Source organism: Aethalodelphis obliquidens, unplaced genomic scaffold (genome assembly GCF_003676395.1).
Source record: "Aethalodelphis obliquidens isolate GAN/ISIS:26980383/991018 unplaced genomic scaffold, ASM367639v1 scaffold2, whole genome shotgun sequence".
In the NCBI taxonomy this organism is placed as follows: domain Eukaryota; kingdom Metazoa; phylum Chordata; class Mammalia; order Artiodactyla; family Delphinidae; genus Aethalodelphis; species Aethalodelphis obliquidens.
Genome location: NW_020837946.1, coordinates 3,563,984 through 3,582,449, shown reverse-complemented (window position 1 = coordinate 3,582,449; position 18,466 = coordinate 3,563,984). Strand labels below are relative to the sequence as shown.

General features: G+C 42.2%; 1 protein-coding gene across 2 annotated transcripts; it reads left to right on the top strand.

Moving 5' to 3' along the window:
- Nucleotides 1–252: 252 nt before the first annotated feature.
- On the top strand, nucleotides 253–12,867 carry COPS8 (COP9 signalosome subunit 8). 2 transcript variants are annotated; one of them, XM_027117411.1, is made up of 8 exons: nucleotides 253–415; nucleotides 1,472–1,542; nucleotides 2,673–2,721; nucleotides 3,924–4,056; nucleotides 7,272–7,379; nucleotides 9,486–9,548; nucleotides 10,946–10,993; nucleotides 11,720–12,867. In XM_027117411.1, exons 1-8 carry the CDS (start codon nucleotides 338–340, stop codon nucleotides 11,797–11,799), a joined length of 630 nt encoding a protein of 209 aa, XP_026973212.1. In that variant the 5' UTR covers nucleotides 253–337; the 3' UTR covers nucleotides 11,800–12,867. The 2 variants fall into 2 exon arrangements, with proteins under 2 accessions (XP_026973212.1, XP_026973222.1); XM_027117421.1 differs by lacking the exon at nucleotides 10,946–10,993 and having other exon boundaries at nucleotides 296–415.
- Nucleotides 12,868–18,466: the final 5,599 nt, after the last annotated feature.

Sequence of the window (18,466 nt, the reverse complement as noted above, 5' to 3'; positions counted from 1 at the left end):
TTGAACGTTTAAATTTGCATGGCCTCAAAGCAAAGACGTCTAATCGTCCTCAAATATGCACTAAACCTCTCCCATCCCGACTTCGGCTGCACGCTCTTAAAGCGACTGGCTGCCTTGGAGGCCGGGCCAGTCCTCCAGAGCACCGAGAGCGCCGGCCAGAGCGGTGGCATACCGTCCCGACCGCAGGGATGTCTTCTGACGCGGCGGAACCAACGAGGCGCCTGCGCATGGGCGCTCGGCGGCATCGTCGGCTTTTACGTCATCGCGGGCGCGACGCCCCGAGGGACAGTGAGGACCGGCTCGGCGGGGAGGTTCGGTGGCGGGACCGGCCGGGAAAATGCCAGTGGCGGTGATGGCGGAAAGTTCCTTTAGTTTCAGAAAGTTGCTGGATCAGTGCGAGAACCAGGAGCTCGAGGTAGCCATTCTCCTCGTGGGGTCGCTCGTGGCTTCGGGCCGCCCCGGTCTCCAGGGTAACGGGGCCTGGGGCCCACGGGGCTTGGGGCCGGCCCCTTGCGGGCGCGGGAGCTGGGCGTGTGGAGTCCGGGCCGCCGGGGCCTGCTCCGAAGGCTAAGCATCCAGGCCTGGCCTCCCCCAACTCGCTCGGAGCTTTCTGTTGTTTGTCTTCAGCTAGTGAGCCCGAAAACGCTGTGCATCTTTGCTCCTAACATCCTTTATGCTTCTCGTATTAAACTAAATCTCTTTCCTCCCCATTGTGGGGAGAGGTGGAGAATATGTATATTATTAAAGACGTTTGTGCAGGCCTACACACAGACCAAGAAGATGTGACTTGTAACCTTTTATTAATTCGGAAAGCCCTTAGTCTCCTGTGATCACTGAAGCTTACCGTTTGTTTTCAGTAGGGCAGGTGAAGGTTATATCATGCAACTACTAAAGTAATTAAGGGTTTGTTTTTTTTTTCTTAGAAAGGCCCTTAAAGACATTTATAGCATTGGTCTAAAAAGCTAATTAACCAAAGGAGGGAACTGCGAAGAAGCAGCCGCTCACTAACAGACGCTTAGTAGATGTCTCCTGAATGAATTAAAATTGAATGAGGGGAGTAGTGTCTTTGTAACTCAGCTGTGATGTTTTTCTCTTTATTACTCATTTATGTAGCTATTTAACATATTCGGTATAATGGGCAGAATCATATTGCTTTAGGAATCTGTTGGAAATACTTCCTATAATAGTGAGGCTATTTAAATAAGAATTTGAGAACTGGGAAAGGGATCCCATTTAAATACTCTTGTGCGTCTGAAGACACAGAGGCCCAGAGGGGGAGAAGTCACATCTGATGACAGATCTAAACTTAATACTCTGGGTTTTTAGTGTGCGATACTTCTCTAAGCTGTCTCTCCATCTGTAAGTACTATAGAATATACTTACTCTTTAGATGAGTTAAGAAAACACTTCTAAAAATATAAAAGTATAAGAATAAATGAGGTTTTTTTTCTTTTGTTTTTTGGTCTTACAGGCTCCAGGAGGAATTGCTACACCCCCAGTGTATGGTCAGCTTCTAGCTTTATATCTGCTTTATAATGACATGTAAGTACCTTTTACCTAAAGCTAAGAGAAGCGTTTTCCTCAAGCAGTTATTCTTGCCTTGAAGTACCAACACTAAAGCATAGGCACAAGGAGCTATACTTTTTAGTGTAATACTTAATATGTTTATTTCGTATATTGAATCATGACAAGAAATTATGATTAGTCTGAGTTATTTTTAAATACACCTGTTTTACGTATACCTTGTAAAAAACATTCCAATTTGTTACGAGAAACTGCATTGTCAGTAAATTCCTTTAAATCTATTGATCTTTTCTTTATTCTCTTGTTATAAAACCTCTGTCTTCTATGACCTCTGTTTACTTAACTTCACATGTAAAGTTTACTTTACTGTTGACTTAAACTGTTTACTTAACTTCCCAGTCTCTATTGAGACTGAGAGAAACTGAAAGGGAAGATTGAGAAGACTAAGAGGAATTTGTTACTAACATGTATGACAGTTCTTGAAAGGTTTTTGTTTTTTAATTATTCCTAATTCACGTTCATTGAAGAAAAGTCAGAAAGTATAGTTGTGCAAAAAGAGTCCCTTGTAGTTCTGTAACCCACTGATGGTTACTGTTAAATTTTGTTTTAAATTCTTCTAAACCTTTTCATTTCATACCTTTTAAACTAAACTGAGATTTTCATTATGTCATATGCTTGATGTCATTCAAGCTTGCGAACTCTTTAAAAAAAAAAAGAACTACCTTGAAGTTTTGGTGGCTCTATATCCACTAGTAGGACGAGGGGTCATGATAAGGAGAAAAGCATCGTGTACTGTGTATATTGTCAGGGAATGCCAGGACCCTGAAAGTGTATGAATTTGTTTATTTTATATATGAATAAATTATTTAGGCAGTTCTATTTAAGGCTTTGTAGTGTTGCCTCAATTTAAGATCTGTATTATTAATTTAAAAATTCACTAAAAATGGTAAAACATTACTTTGGTAAAAATATTTCATGTCTTTTATCTGGAAAACCACTGTTACTTCCCCTGGATAAACTCATTATATGAATTTCGCTCTGTATTTTATAGAGTATTTTAAAGTATACTTCTGGGATCTAGAATTCTAAACATTTACAGAGGTGATTTTTTTAAATTGCTTATTCTTTCTTGGGGGGGTGTAAATTAGGAATAATGCAAGATATCTTTGGAAAAGAATACCACCTGCTATAAAATCTGTAAGTAGTCTTCAATATACCTTATTACTTTAATATAGTAATGACATTCATTTAAAAAGCAATCTCTTAAAAGTTTCTGTTTTCTTTTTCATGTGGATCACAGAAATAGTTATTAAACTGGTATTAAAGTTTAAGAATAGATCTACAAATTCTTCTCATCAGAAATTGTAATTTCCCTTGGGTGGTACAGAAATCTGTGCTCAGCTCCTGCCGATCAGGTTTCTTAAGACACTTTGTAGCAAAGTGTCAATTTACGCAATAAACAACTGGGTCAGTTTAGGTAAAAGTTTGGTTTTTGTTTGTTAGGTTTTTTTTTTAACTGATCTGTGCAGTTTCCTATAATGGTATTTATTTTGCAACTAGTATTATTTACAAGAACACTCTAAAAATAATAATTATTCAGAGCATTAAGATTTTTGCTAATTAGGATTTTGGATTTCTTGTTTTTCATGTGAGAATAGATGAACTCACTTAAAAGTTTCTTCCAAGATGGAATGAAGTAAATTTTTAATTTCAGGTGATTCACTGTGTCTAGCATAAATGTGAAGTGAATTTTTTGTACATTCACAGAGCATTAATAAGAATTCACCTAAATTCCTTTGTTCATTATTGATATTCAGCAATATCAGATTAGCATTTATACTCTCTTTCTTTCCTCCACATTCTATTAAGTAAGTTTGGAATGTTCCTCCAGCTTTACTGGTTTAAAATAAAGCTGTAAATGAGATGATATTTCAGTGATATTAGTGGGAACTTTATCCTTAGGCTACATTTTATGACATCTTAGATTGGGAGTCTATATTATTAGCCATTTTGCTACTATTTTTGCCCTAAGAATAGGTGTATGTATTTTATGTACATGCATATGTGGATTAGTACATGTTCTGTATACTATACATAAGTATATATGAAATATAAATAAATGTAAATCTTCAAAAAACAATGTTTCAGATAACTAATTCCTAAACTTATTTGTGAAATATTGTTGGACTAATTTCCCATGCCTTAATTTTCTGTTATAATAAAACGTGCAAATAAATTCTACAGTACTGTTCAAAACATTTGAAAACCTTTTTGATAGTGGTTGGGCTGAAAAAGTAATTACACCTCTTAAAAGAAATGTTGAATTATGTTTTAAGATACATTTGTTGGTATATGTGCAGAGTGAATATCTTCAAATGAGGCAATGATATTTATTGCAGGCAAATTCTGAACTTGGGGGAATTTGGTCGGTAGGACAAAGAATCTGGCAGAGAGATTTCCCCGGGATCTATACCACCATCAGCGCTCACCCGTGGTCTGAGACGGTCCAGCCAATCATGGAGGCACTTAGAGGTAGTGTTTCTTTGTGGCTCAGAATTAAGTCAGACTAGACCTGTTCCCCTAAGGTGCCAGGGTGTTGAAGTAAGTCGATGATGTGTGTGAAAATAGGTACGCTCTGCTAAGTGAGTAGGGTTTTCAGAAGGCTTTTTTAGATTTGCTGTAATCATGCTTTGATTTCACGTTGCTTGAGTTTATGTCGGCAGCTGAGGACCTCACTGTCTATTAATTTAATTCTAGAAGTGAAGTTGCTTGTCAGTAAGAGGTGGTTTTTTTGCTACTGAAATGAAATGTAATAGTCTAATAAGTCCAGGTCATGAGTTGGATAAGATTTCAAGCCCGCATGTTTGAAAGTAGAGACTGCTTTGGACTCTGTGGACCTCAGCATTTGATGGAGTTGTCTCCAGCTTCTGGATTTGTGATTCATCAATTCAGTACGCAGATGCTCAAACTTCTTTTAATCACGCTGAAAGATTGCAAGTCTGGTGTGACATAGCACTGATCCTGCAACAAAACTCCCCCGTGCTTCTCTCTTTCCATTCTCCCACCCCCAGCGTTTGCTTCCAGTCTCTTGGTTCCCCCTCTTATATGTTGTTATACCCTCACTTCTTGTTACCTTGTTTCTCTGGCCACTACCTGCCCTCACTGTCCGCCCTTCTGCTCTGGAGGAATCAGTGAGCAGAAGTTCTTGAGAATCGCTCATCACTCTGGCAGGACATGTCAGCTTTTCAGGGGCAGGAGGGGAAGGTTGCTTCTGAGGTGCACCCGGTTCTTGGCGTGGTGAAGCAGAGCAGTGTGAGTGAGGAAACAGGAGGCGCTTGCTTTCAGCGTGGGGGAAGTGAGCAGGGGCACGGAGCCGGCAGCGGTGGGAGGGAGGCGTGTGGGGTCACTGCTGCGCCGGCGCAGTGGGGGCAGCTTTGGATCTCCGCACTGGAGGCAGCCTTAACCGCGTTGCATAAGCCCTGAGGAGCGGGGATACAGAGCGTTAGCCAGAGCGAGACAGGGAGGGGCCGAGGAAATACACTCCCTGCCCTGCAGAATCCCATTCACGGAGTAAGGGAGCCCAGGTGCCACAGGCCTGGGTGGCCGCCGCCCTGGAATTTAAGGGCAGAGATGGGTTGGGAAGGACAGCAAGCTCACCTTCCCTTGTGTCTCCAGTGCCGGCAGTTGGCAGTTCCCGGTAGATAATAGGCACATTTAAGTATTCGTTGAACAAAAGAATGAGCATTCTCTTAGGGTCTCCCCAGGACTGTCCCAGGATGAATTGCCAGCAGTATTAGGTGCGAGCTCAACTGATGCCACCTTCCAGCTTGTCGTTGTAACGCGTGCCCTCCTGAGGTTACACGTCTCATAGATCTCCCGGGCCACATAGTGACTGGTGAGAATGCAGATGTCAGATTCATTCGCGCTGAGAGGTTAAAAGCCGCCTGAGTGTCTAACTGGTGCCCTGGATCACTTAGCCTTGATTTCTGCTCTCCTTGTCAGTCTGCTGTGCCTCCCCTTGTATGTTTCTCTTCTCTCCATTCTGTTTTTCTCTTTCATTCACATTCTATTCTTGTTCTGTTCCCCATCTTTTTCAAATCTGAAAATCTGACCAGAGTACTTGAACTAAAGTGAATGTTTTTACAATATGGTAAGCTTGCCAAATGAATGTAGTTTTCGGTGCACCCTTGTATTTTCCTCTTTCATTGTTGCTCTCGGTTCTTTTCCACTGAATGTCTGTAGCCTTGAACGGAAAAAGTTCCTTCATCTCTAAGCTGTATTAGAAGTCTGATTTAAGGTCGTTTGCTGAGAGTTGGTAGCAAGAAGGAAGGAATTGGAAGAGGAGCAAACAGTGGCTCAGTGAAAGCTGGGGAGGGTGTCAGCCTCAGTGAGAAATGACACAAGGTGATTGACTGCCCGCGATTTTTCAGGCAGATGGGAGCACAAAGCCTAGGGCTGGGGTCGGGCCCCCTTGGGTCCTGGTGAGACCTTCCACAAGCCTGTGTACAGCACATACTTCCTTAGAGATGCTGGGCCCCTCAGGGGATATAAAGATATAAGAGCCCTCCTGCAGAGAAGTTCCGGATATAATTGAGACGATGGGGTGAGGAGGGGTGCAGTGTACACCATAGGTGGTAAAAGATTGCTTGTTCAATAAGTAAACGTTACTGTGAGTTCAGAGAAGGGCGGAGATTGCAGTGACTCCAGTGCCACAGGGAGAGTTTATAAACAGACCTGGGACTAGAAGAGAGGAGGGCGGTTCAGACCACACAGCAGCATACACCCAGCGCCGCACGGATGAGAAGGTGTAAGGCTCCTCTCTGAGAGCCAGCAGGCCACTTTGGAGCAGTGTGTCTACGGGGATTGATGTGGCTGTTAGGCGGTGTCCCAGGAGTGGAGAGCGGACTTTCTTACGTTGCAGGGCTGTCTTGTACTGTATACTTGCCTATTAAGTGTGGAAAGTAGAATCCAGAACACTTGCTAAGCGTGTTGAAGGCAGGTGGAGGATGCTTTGTGTTACTCAAGGAGCAGTGGGCGGGAAGACAGGCCAGCTGGGCTCCACTTTCTACCATTTGGTTATTGTCTCTGCTTCATTCCTGAATTATTTAATGTGGAAATTTAAGCCTGGCGGGCGGAAATCCCACATGTGGTCTCCAGGGAGGAGGTTTTGTTGCTGGAATTGCTTGCAGCCCCTTTCGGTGAGGCTCAGTCATTCAGGATTTGCACCTGAATGACGTCAAGAGTTCAGAGTAGACTTGAAAGTTAGGAAGGTGCTCTAGTTACAAGGTTTGCTCTGCAACTCCCAGGTGTGGTCCTATAGCAGAGGCCCTGATGAGAAAGGACAACTAATTATGGGACTAGGTAATTTCTGCTCCATTCTTTCTAGTTTTTATAAGTGAGATAAAAGAAAAATTTTGAAATATACATCCCCAGTACATCCCAAATTTAAATGAAATTTTCTTAGAGCTGGAGTCTTGTGTGTATTAACTTTTTTCCATCTTTGTAATTTTTATTGTCACCTGAGATTTTTTGACCTAAGAGGAAGTGCATGTGTTTATTCAGCAATATTTGAGCCCCTCTTACATGTTAGGCGCCTACAGCTGTACCTGTAAACACAGAAATTTAGGTTGATGTAGTCTTGCTTATCAAACTTGGACAAGGACAGTGATGTAATAATTTAATTGTGTGTTTCAAAAAATGCCAGCTCTTGTGGTTCACTGTTTGTCAAACCTCCCCTCCCACAATAGATGCCACCCGGAGGCGAGCCTTCGCCCTGGTCTCTCAGGCATATACCTCCATCATCGCCGACGATTTCGCAGCCTTTGTTGGACTTCCCGTGGAAGAGGCTGTGAAAGGTATTTGGGGCTTACTTTTTACTTTCAGGGAAAACGGAAGTGTAAATTACAGGTCCACGGTCCCTTATCTGAAACCATTGGAACAGGATGTGTTTTGGAGTTCAGGTTGTGTGTGTTCTTTAGAAAGGTGCTGGCAGACCTGCACTGCACAAACCGTAGCAGCCAGCACCACGTGGCCAAGCCCAGTCGTGGTTCTGCAGGCAGCAGAGCGCAGACCCGCACGCAGGTGGCGTCAGGGAAGAGTGTACAGAAAAGGCTTGGGGGTTCGCATCAGATTTCGCCACCATGGCGGTTAAAGAAGACTTTTTGGTTCATAGAGTTTTTTTGACTTCTGCGTGTGGATGAGAAATTTCGGGTTTGTGTTTACTAAAGCACTTTTTGCCAAAGACAGGCAGCAGTTAGAGATGTCTTAGAACAGGAGCTTTGTAAAGGAATACTTTGCCATTTTTATGAAATTAACATTTGACTGTGTCTTTGAGATGTACCCTTGTTGCATGTGACTATTCTAGCTCTTTCCTTATGGAACCTCTTTAATGTTCCTGTAGCTATTTCTTATCATGGTACCCATGGTCTGACCCCTGAATATTTTCTACTTTTATCTCTAAGACCTTTGATCAACTCCTAAGCCCTACTAAGTGATAGTGAGCTCTCCAAGTTGATGCCCAGGAAGGAAAAATTAGAGCTGCTGTTGACTAAGAGTGGGAGGGAAAAGAAGGTGGTGAGAACAGTGAGTTACTGGAAGAAAAAGGTAGCGAATGGGGGTACAGAGTCAAGCATTCAATAACATTCCCACATCTGAGCCCCAGGTTACAGCATAGTTGTTACAAGTGGTAGAAAATGTGAGATGCAAGAAAATAAAGCATGTGCACATTATTTGCTTCTAAACATGCCAGGTGGGTAACATTATATTCATAATTCTGAGCTTAAACTTTGTAACGTCTTTAAATTATTTCTCTTCCTTTGAAAATCAGCACGAGGTGGGGGTTTGGTTGGTGGGTTTTCTCAGGGAAGGAAGTTTTAGTTGGTCTGGAACTCGCATTTAGAAATCCCTGTTTCACCCTTCCGTGGTGAAGGCGGTCTCATCCCAGTATCCCTTTTCAGCCCAACTTTTCCCTCACCATTTCTTAACAGTAACCTAGGTGCTTGCACCCCACTCTTAGCCACTGGTTTCCAGATGTGCTTTTGCATTTTCATTTTTCAGGTCATGCCCAAACTGTCCCCTCCCCTTGCTAGGTTGCTGTAGAATATTAATACTGCATGTGCCTTGTGGCGTTGTTTTACGATGATGGATTCTCCAGTCAAAATATGAGCTCCACTAAGCACCACAGATTGTAAATTTCCGAGGCCCAGCACAGCTCTAGGCGCATAGACGGCAGGTGAATGAACGTTCTTACAGCAAATCATACTGTTACTTACTAATACAAACATTTATTTGTTTTGACTATTTTGAAATTGATCCATAATTTATTATCTAATAAATAGTATATCCCAGAGTCCATACTCTTAACTGACTGAGTGTGAATCCTGGTACCCTTCCCCATGCTAGCTACGTGACCTAAGGCAATTTACTGGAATTCTCTAAACTTCCTTTTCCACGTCTGTTCAATTATGGTGCTGTGTCCCCTTACAGAGTTGTTGTGGTGATTACGTAAAGTGATCCCTGTAAGAGCACCTAGCACAGTACCTAGCGGCCAGCCTTCTGTGTTGTGTATGTATGCTGTTGTTTTTATTGTCACCATCGTCTTTGTTATTACTGATGTAATGATTATAGAAGATACTAAATAAGTCTTCCTTATGTCTGTCTTTAATAAGGTTTGATCAGGTTAATACTATAATATATATATACATAATAGAAAACTAATCATCTGTTAGTGATTATAGCAGCCTGATAGAATAAAACCATAGATGTTTCAGAAATATTTCAAAAATAAGTTCCCATGACAATGCTGTCTCTAGTATACGCTTCTAGTTAAAAATACACATTACAGGTTAATCTACACACGTCAGGTCTCCCGTACAAGTAGTGTCATTGACAGATTGTGAATCTTGTAAATGAAAAGTTTTTGGTTTTTTAAATTCATTTCTGTGTTAAATACACATTTTTAGGTATCCTAGAACAAGGATGGCAGGCCGACTCCGCCACGAGGATGGTCATGCCCAGAAAGCCAGGTAGGTGGAGCTCTTCGTCCGTCTTGCAGCACTGAGCTCTTGTAAGATCACTGAAGTTTTTCAGGCATTGAATTTGAATAATTTGATATAAAATTCTGCTATACTAACAAAATGAGAGTAACTCATGTTAAGTTCAGGTATAGGATGGACACTTAGGGTAGAAAGGATCGTAAAGGTCACCTGGGGCTTCCCTGGTGGCGCGGTGGTTGAGAGTCCACCTGCCGATGAAGGGGACACAGGTTTATGCCCTGGTCCAGGAAGATCCCACGTGCTGCGGAGCGGCTGGGACCGTGAGCCATGGCCGCTGAGCCTGCGTGTCCGGAGCCTGTGCTCCGCAATGGGAGAGGCCACAACAGTGAAAGGCCCGCACACTGCAAAAAAAAAAAAAGTCACCTGGTTTTACCTTAATTTTTTTAATGTATTTCATACATAAACTATTTTATGTGAGTGTTTCATAATCTTTATTACAACTTAATTTTTAATAAGTATTAATCTCTCGTTCTTTTATTTATGGGGCCATTTCTAACTGCTTATTCTTAATATCTAAACTATTGCCTTTTAAAAAGATATTTAAAATATTCAGAAGTTCCCCTTTTCTCCTCATGCTGTAGACACATAGACTCTTCTCCTAAACAAGATATTCAGTGGCTTTAATGTTCACAAAATTAAGGTCTCTGGCCTTTACAGGCCTTAAATGATTTGGCCTGTCCTCATTGCCTCCACCTGAATTCCTGGTCCCTCGGCCTTCCTCTCTGAAATGAGCCACGTTCCTTCCTGCAAGAAGGCTCCACTCCCTCCTGCTTACCAGGAGTGGCCTTTCCTGCCCTGTCCTTAGAGCTGGCCTCAGTGCCCACATCCGTAAACCTTCTGATCTGCCTTATCCCAGAGTTCCTTCCGTCTGCTCTGAACCCCTGTTGTTAGACATTGTTGACCCCACAGTAAAGTGGTGCACAAATCTCCATGTGCTCGGACCTGCGAGGGTGCAGAGGAGTGATGCGAGGGGGTCCTGTCAGTCTAGATGGGGAGAGAAGACTGCTGCAGTAAAAAAGCAATGCAATAAAATAGAGCGTAACTGTCTCTGTCTGAACGCCACTGCATTAAAAATGACATGTTCTGGGCTTCCCTGGTGGTGCGGTGGTTGAGAGTCCGCCTGCAGATGCAGGAGACACGGGTTCGTGCCCCGGTCTGGGAAGATCCCGCATGCCGCGGAGCAGCTGGGCCCGTGAGCCATGGCCACTGAGCCTGTGTGTCCGGAGCCTGTGCTCCGCAACGGGAGAGGCCACAACAGTGAGAGGCCTGCGTACCGCAAAAAAAAAAAAAAAAAAAAAAAAATGACATGTTCTATGTGAAGGTTCTTTACAATGACTTCTGTAAATTGGGCTCTACATTTTATTTAGTTGCAGGGGCCCTGGATGTTTCCTTTAACAGGTTTATTCCCTTTTCAGGTATGTATTTTCATATGCTCATTTAAAAATTGTTTCATCGTTTTTCTTGTTTGCTGTTGTAGTATTTATTTTTCTTAGCTCTAATCTTATAAACAAGGGGATGAAATCCTAACTTGGTATTTATAATAGTACATCTGGTTACAACCGTGAATGTGTGGACTCCCCTCTGTAGCTTACCTGGAGGTAGTGATCCCCTCTGGCCTGGCCGCAGGGTGTCCTGTAGGGGAGGTGTGATCGAGCATCTCACCAGCATTGACACAGACGCAGCCCCAGGCTGACACTTAGTAGCTTAAAAGTTAGAAGTAAACTTTTGGGGGATGGGGTCCTTTGTGGGTTTTTTGTTCACTGACAATTGAGTAGTCTAGAGGAGTGCCTGGCATGTGGCTAGCACTAGGTGACTATGGAAGTAAATGTCATGTGGGGAGGGTCTTTCCAAGAAGGGCTATGTTCCCTTGGTAGACGGATTACCTGTTAAAAGTATTTTTAACCTTCGCATGGAAAACTTCAGTAACAGCAAAGCCAGACATGCCTTTACTCCCAGGTTGGGAAAACTACTCATAAAAATTGATGCTTCTTGACTTGTTTTTTTTAAATGTCCAAGATCAAGGCAAAGCTAAGAAAGTTTCCGTATTGTTAAATTAAAGACATTGGAGGGCGGGGGTGGCAGTACCAAAGATTTGTGACCCTGGTGTCTGACTTGAGTGTGTTTCTGTCTCCAACGCGCAGAGCCTGCCCCCGTTCCACCCATCCCCAATGAACAGCAGTTAGCCAGACTCACCGATTATGTGGCTTTCCTCGAAAACTGACTTACCATTCTGAGTTCAAGATCCACCTTCAGCATCCTGAATACTGACAGAAAAATGTAAAATTCTTATTTTCAATTTTATTGGATGGATTAAGCACCTCAGCATTCCTTACTGAGTATGTGATAAAATACGTATATAATATAAAATATATTATATATATTTTGTCCTTAAACATGCTGAATGGTTGTTGAAACAATTCTCATTTTGTAATATTTGACAGTTTGGATGGAGCCCGTCAGTATTAGGCAGTCAGTTTATATTTCCTAGTGACTCGTGAAATACAGCTCTCCTGCTTCGTGTAGAACAGTTGTTGTCAGCTGTCTTCTTCTGCCCCAGCACACAGCACACTCCCATCTCTACCACAGGTTGACAGTTGCAGTGATGCGTCTGGGGTTTGAGAAGGACTGTCCCCAGGGGCAGGATCTGAAGTGCTGGGGACTCTAATTCACCCCCTTTGGAGAATATGCTCTTTTTCTCTCCCCTCCTGAGAATCACAAATATAAAATGCTGAGATAGAGCTGAGGAACAAAGGCCATCTCCCTAGTAAACCAGCTTGTTAACTTCAGATTTTTTTCTAAGAGTGTGAGTACATCCATTGCTGGCAGTGGAGGGCTTGCCATGAAAATGCAACTTGTCAAAGACATTCATGAGAAGTATTAAGTTGTCATATTTCCTTTCAGAAGAAGGGAAGTGTAAGTGTGGAATGCATTGTTTGGGAAAGAAGCGATTAAGTGACACACTCTGTACAGCTGTCCGCAGCCTTTTGGCTGCTTACGTCTGGCCCTTGGGTCAAGTTCTGCCCTTTGGAGAAATACTGAACAAGTCTTTCATGTTTTGTGTGACAGCCCTCTGAATGATATTTGAAGTTGTTTATTGTATCTTCAGGTTAAAACCACCCCCTAGTTCATTTATTCTGCATTTGTTCAATAAATATTTAATTGAATTTTTCAACTGTTTTTTCGAAGGTAGTTTCTAGAAGTTTCACTATCCTGTCTTCCTGTGGATGTGTTCTAATTTGTCATTGTCTCTTTTAAATTACAAATTTCTTAATTAAATAGAAATGACCTATATAGTGGTAATTACATGAGTCATGTTTTTCACTCATTTTAAATAGACTTTACTGGCTATTTCAGCTATTGTTAACATTTATGGAAATACCTGTTAAATTAATGTTTTATTTAACCTTGATATAAGTCATGTTGTTAAAACTTCTTGTTTTACAGTTGAGGAAATGGAAATTCAAGAAGTCAGAGGATCAATAGCTAGAAAGTAACAATGCTAGTTTGCTAGTCTTTGAACTTCTAGGTTTAAGGACAAATTGTATCCACGGGTCTTAGTTTTAATAGATGGGAATTAACCCAAATGTTCATTAATAGGAGACTAGTTGAGTAAACAGTAGTGTACAGTATGGTGACGCCATGCAGCTGTAGAATGCACGCATGCGTGAATGAGTGAAGATCTCGGTGCACTAAAAGTGATCTCAAGTGAAAACACAAAGTAGCGGGGGTTTATACTGTTATTTTGAGGGTAAGAAAGGGTGAATGGATATACAGCTGTGCATACATGCATATTTACCTGTATTTCAAGCAGAAGCCATTGAAGGATAAACCAAAAACTAATAAAAATGGTTCCCTAAAATGGAAGGGGAGGACAGTCGAGCATAGAGGAAAAATTATTTCAGGTGACTCGTAGTATTTCATAGTATTTTGTTTTACATTATCAATGGGATACATACAAAGGACGAAAAAATCTCAAACTACTGAATATGGTTTCATGGTTAATTTCAAAAACGATTTTGTTAATCGTTATTTGATAATAATTACCATTATTATTAAAAGTATATTATAGGATAAAACCAATTGGAAATTACCATTAAAACCAATTTAATGTTAGAAGCTAATCTTAAATTTGACTCAACAACCTCATATGGTTTATTTTTCTTTCTAAACAGTAAATATTTCCTAGCTCTGCCCATCTGTAAAGGCCTAGAAGAATTATAAGCCAGTAACAATGAGAACCACTAATGTCCAGGTCGTGGTCTCTAAATTCCATTTTCAACTACACAGAACAAGAACTTATTTGCAAAATGGTTAATACTAGGTCTGGGGCAATAATTGTAGATTGGGGCTTCCCTGGTGGCGCAGTGGTTAAGAATCTGCCTGCCAATGCAGGGGACCTGGGTTCAAGCCCTGGTCCAGGAAGATCCCACACGCCACCGAGCAGCTAAGCCCGTGCACCGCAGCTACTGAGCCTGCGCTCTAGAGCCCGTGAGCCACAACTACTGAGGCCCGCGCACCTCGAGCCCATGCTCCACGACAAGAGGAGCCACCGCAATGAGAAGACTGCGCACCACAACGAAGAAGAGCCCCCGCTCGCCATAATTTGAAGGAGTTCCCACTGGCTAAACATGAGACAAATTGAGCATGAAAAATAGGTATATGTGTTTCTATTTTTAATCGCAAGGTCATAATTATAATATTAGAAAAACCTCATCATATACAAGAAAGTACACTCGCTTAGTTATCAGTTTTCAGAACAATGAATTGATGCCCTAGCAATCTCCAAAGTAATAAAATGGAACCTGCACAGTAGCCAGCTGACCAATGATGGGAACTTCTTCATGGAAGAATTCCACCTAAAAATACAGATAGAAAAGCAGTCCTTTGCCGCCCCTAGTGAAATAAGTAAGGCATCTAGGGAACGAGTATCCGTGGCTGCTGAGACCACGGGGTGAGAATCAGCCCATCCTCGTGCTCTGGCTGCCACCGAGACTGCCCGCTGCACGCAGGCAGCACCTTGCTGTACATCCAGTGAGGGTTACTGTGACACTGCCACAGGGGTTGCCCTTGCAAACCGGGGAAGAGAGTTAGCTCTTCAGCAGCTGGGCACGTGATATGGTGAGTAAACACTCCCTTCCTTGTCTTAGGAAGACAGTTCCAGGGTACGTGCTCTACCTGGTTCCTGAAAAGACCCCAAGAAGATTGAGCTTTGGTTGCCCATTGTAACCAGCCTGTCTGCAGCATGGCCTTGGACTGTTTCTTCTTCATTTTGCTTTTCCCAGTTCTCCATCTCTTTCCTGGAATCAAGAGCAGTGATCCACCTGTGCGTGGAGGCTTAGCGTCACTAACAGTGGCACCAGTGGGCCTGGTGCGGAGCCATAGTAAACACGTAGCATCAGCCATAAGTTTTCTTGTCAAGGCAAGCCCTGCCCCCACAAAATGCATGTGAATCTAATCAAGGTTTCAGATTTACCTGCTCATTTACATGAAATGTGGGAATCGGATGAACAAGTTAAACACCCCACTAAGGAGCAATCAGCCAAATCTAGAGTGAGGGGAATTTAGCAGGACAAAGAACCGAGTTTCCTTAAATAAATAACGTAAAAGGAGATGGCGATGAGGACATGCGTATTTCTGCTGCTGGCTGAAGTACTTTCAGGCAGACCCACAATGTGCCAAGAACGACAGAAGGAGGGATGCATAAAATACACATCTGTCTGACGGCATTGGAGAGCTCCTGGAGAATGAGGAGCTGAGGTTTGAGAGCAGAGAGGCTCCTGAGGAGGTTGTATCTGCAGCAGCCTCTTCCTGGGGGGTGTGCCGATTCTGGTGCCACTGCTGAGAACCGAGCAACCCGTGGGACTCGGGTATTTTCACAGGGCTGGAGTGCTAAAAACAGGACTTGTGAGGGCTAGACCACACTGCTGTTTATCCATCTGGTAAGCTTTAAGGCTCCTTGGGGTAGGAAGTCAACAGGCCAAATCCAAAAAACCATTTGAGTACAGCTTGGTTTTCTTCAGTCCGCTGTGCTGGGCTTCAGTCAACACGAAAGGCTTGGGGTCGCGAGGTACCTGTAAGCATAAACTACAGTAAACCGTTAGTCAAACTGCAACTGGAGGATACTAGAAACTATTCAGACTGAAGCACAGAAAGGCACTGGTACACAGTACAGAGACAGACCATGTATTAATTGGAACCCAAGAAGGAGAGAGAGGATAAAGAAGGAGAATAATACTTGAAGTACTGGCCAGGAATTTTCCAAAACTGATAAAAGAAATCAGGCCACAGATTCAGAAAGCTCAGAAAACCCCACACAGGATAAATACAAAAAACCACACCCTGACACATCATAGTAAAACTACTGAAAACCAAAAAGCAAAATACTAAAAGCATGGTGGTGCAGGGAGGGGGACTTTCTCTTCAAAGAAGCAACAGTAAACTAGAAGACAGTGAACTGGCGTTTCTAAAGTGTTAAAAGAAGAAACTCCTATTTGTGAGAGATGCTTAACTTTCAGTCTTCTGTGTTGTTAAAAGTTGGGAAGAGATACGTCAATGCAAATACTAAGAGAAAGCTGGCGCAGCTTAGGTAATATTACAAAAAGTAGGCTTTAAGGCGAGAAGCATCATTACAGAGAAGCATTTTTTGTGGAAAAGGTTGCATTGGTTTCCTGTTGCTGCGGTAACAAATTCCCACATGCTTGATGGCTTAAAGCAGCAGGGGATACACTTACAGTTCTGTAGTTCGGCAACCTGAGATGAGTCTCATGGGCTGACATCAGCTGTCAGCAGGGCTGCGTTCTTTCTGGAGGTTGTCGGGGACAGTCTGTCCCTTTTCCCTTTCCAGCTTCTAGAGGCCGCCTACATTCCTTGGCTCGTGGCCCTCTGCCTGCATCTTCAAAGCCAGCAGCGTCGGGCTGAGCCCATACTACCCTCTCTCTGGTTCTCTTTTCTGCCCCCTCTTCCACTTTTAAGGATCCCTGTGGTTGGTTACATTGGTCCCACCTGGAAATCAGGATAATCTATTTTAAAATAGGCTGATTAGCAAACTTAATTATATCTGCTCTCAATTTCTCTTTACCATGTAACCTAACGTGTTCACAGGTTCCAGGGGTTAGGATATGGATGTCTTTTGGACCACTCTTCTTACCACAGGAATCAGTTCAACAGGCAACAGGAATATGTAATTCTAAATGTATCATTAAATCTAAAACGAAGTCTAATCAAGCAAGAGCTGACAACTGGGAGTCCTCTGCGGTCATGGGTGGGGACATCACCATCCTATCAGACATTAAACCAGCGCAGAGCCTCTGTTATAAGGGCAAGGCACTGGGGCGTGAGTAGCAGGCAGCCCAGTGGAATGGAACAGAGATGAGAAGTAGACAGATGCAGGGATGCACTATAGGATAAAGGTGGCATTGCAGAGCGCTGGGATAAAAGCAGACTTTTTACCAAATGGTTCTGGGAAAACTGGTTAGCCATTGGAAAACTAGAAAGGTCCATAAGAATAAAGTACAGATAGATCGGGGATCTTGATGCCAGCGCTGGAAGAAAAGATGGATGAATTCCTCTTTAACCTGGGCAAGGGAAGGGCCTCTGGCTCCCCAATTAAAGAAAAGATTAAAGAAAAGAATGATCAATTTGACTACCTAAAAATAAAACATTTGCATGGCCAAAAATAAACTCAAACAGATGTCTGACAACTGAGAGAAAATATTTACAACATAAAGGACTAGTAATATTCCTAATATGTAAATTGAGGGAATTGGAAGAAAACAGAAAAAAGTGACAAAAGACATGAGTACACAATTCACAAGACGTGAACACAATTCACAAAAAATTTATAAAAGTGGCCCTTAAACGTGAATAGATGTTCAACTTTATTGGTAAGAGAAATGCAAATTAGAAACAGTGAGTTAACTCATCCAATTGGCAAAAACTAAGAGTTTTAACTGCATTCTGTTGTGAAACTCTGGGGAAATTGGTTCTCGTGCTTTGCTGATGGGAATTCGCATTGGAATGGTTCTTACAGAGGGGGATTTGGCAATATCTAAGGACTACATAGTCCTTTACTTTTTATCCCAGCAACTAATCTTCAGGAATTTACCCTGAAGATTCAACTCCCACAATATAAATATAAATACACACAGACATACACTAGGTTATTTATTGCAGCATTAATTTATTGCAGCATTGTTTCTGATTGTAAAGAATTTGGAAACAACCTAATTGCTTATACATGAATAGATGTTCGTATATCCATGTAAGGGAGCGCTACGTATCTGTAATAAAGGATGATGACAGTCACTGATGTGGAGGGATTTTCAGGCTATGTTGTTAAGGGAAATAAAGCAAAGTGCATAAAAATGCCTAGAGTATGCTATTTTTTTGTGTAAGAGAAGAGGAAATAAAATATACCTGTATTTGCTCCTCAGTGGACACACACACACACACACACACACACACACACACACACACACAGGGAAAGGAAAATAATGGAATTGTTTGTTTTCAGGGTATGGGAAGGAATGAGATGGAAAGGATAGAAAAAATTGGGGAATTAGGGTCACTTTTGTACAGTTCTGACTTTTGGAATTATGTTAATGTTTCACATATTCAAGGAAGAAATAATATAAATGGTGATGGAGATGTGGGGAGGAGTGACCCTGTCTGTATTTCAAATGAATAACGTAACTGCCCTGAAAGCAAGGGACGTAACTCAAGTAAGTTTCGAACATGCTATTTAGATATGTCCAGAGGTTAAAGACAAAAGAACTTTAAACATGTTGAACTCCAGTTAGTGGGTTTCTTTTTTGCAAAAGTAAAAGTTAGCAGTTCTAAAACTACTTTGTGTGTATTCTAGGATTGAACAAATAAGTATATTGAAGATA

Excerpts from the sequence above, each read along its gene's own strand:
- COPS8 (XM_027117411.1), top strand. The coding sequence starts at position 338 with ATGCCAGTGGCGGTGATGGCGGAAAGTTCCTTTAGTTTCAGAAAGTTG. Across the intron at positions 9,549-10,945 it reads GGTCATGCCCAGAAAGCCAG|TTGCAGGGGCCCTGGATGTT; the intron begins GTAGGTGGAGCT and ends CATTTTATTTAG. Across the intron at positions 10,994-11,719 it reads CAGGTTTATTCCCTTTTCAG|AGCCTGCCCCCGTTCCACCC; the intron begins GTATGTATTTTC and ends TCCAACGCGCAG.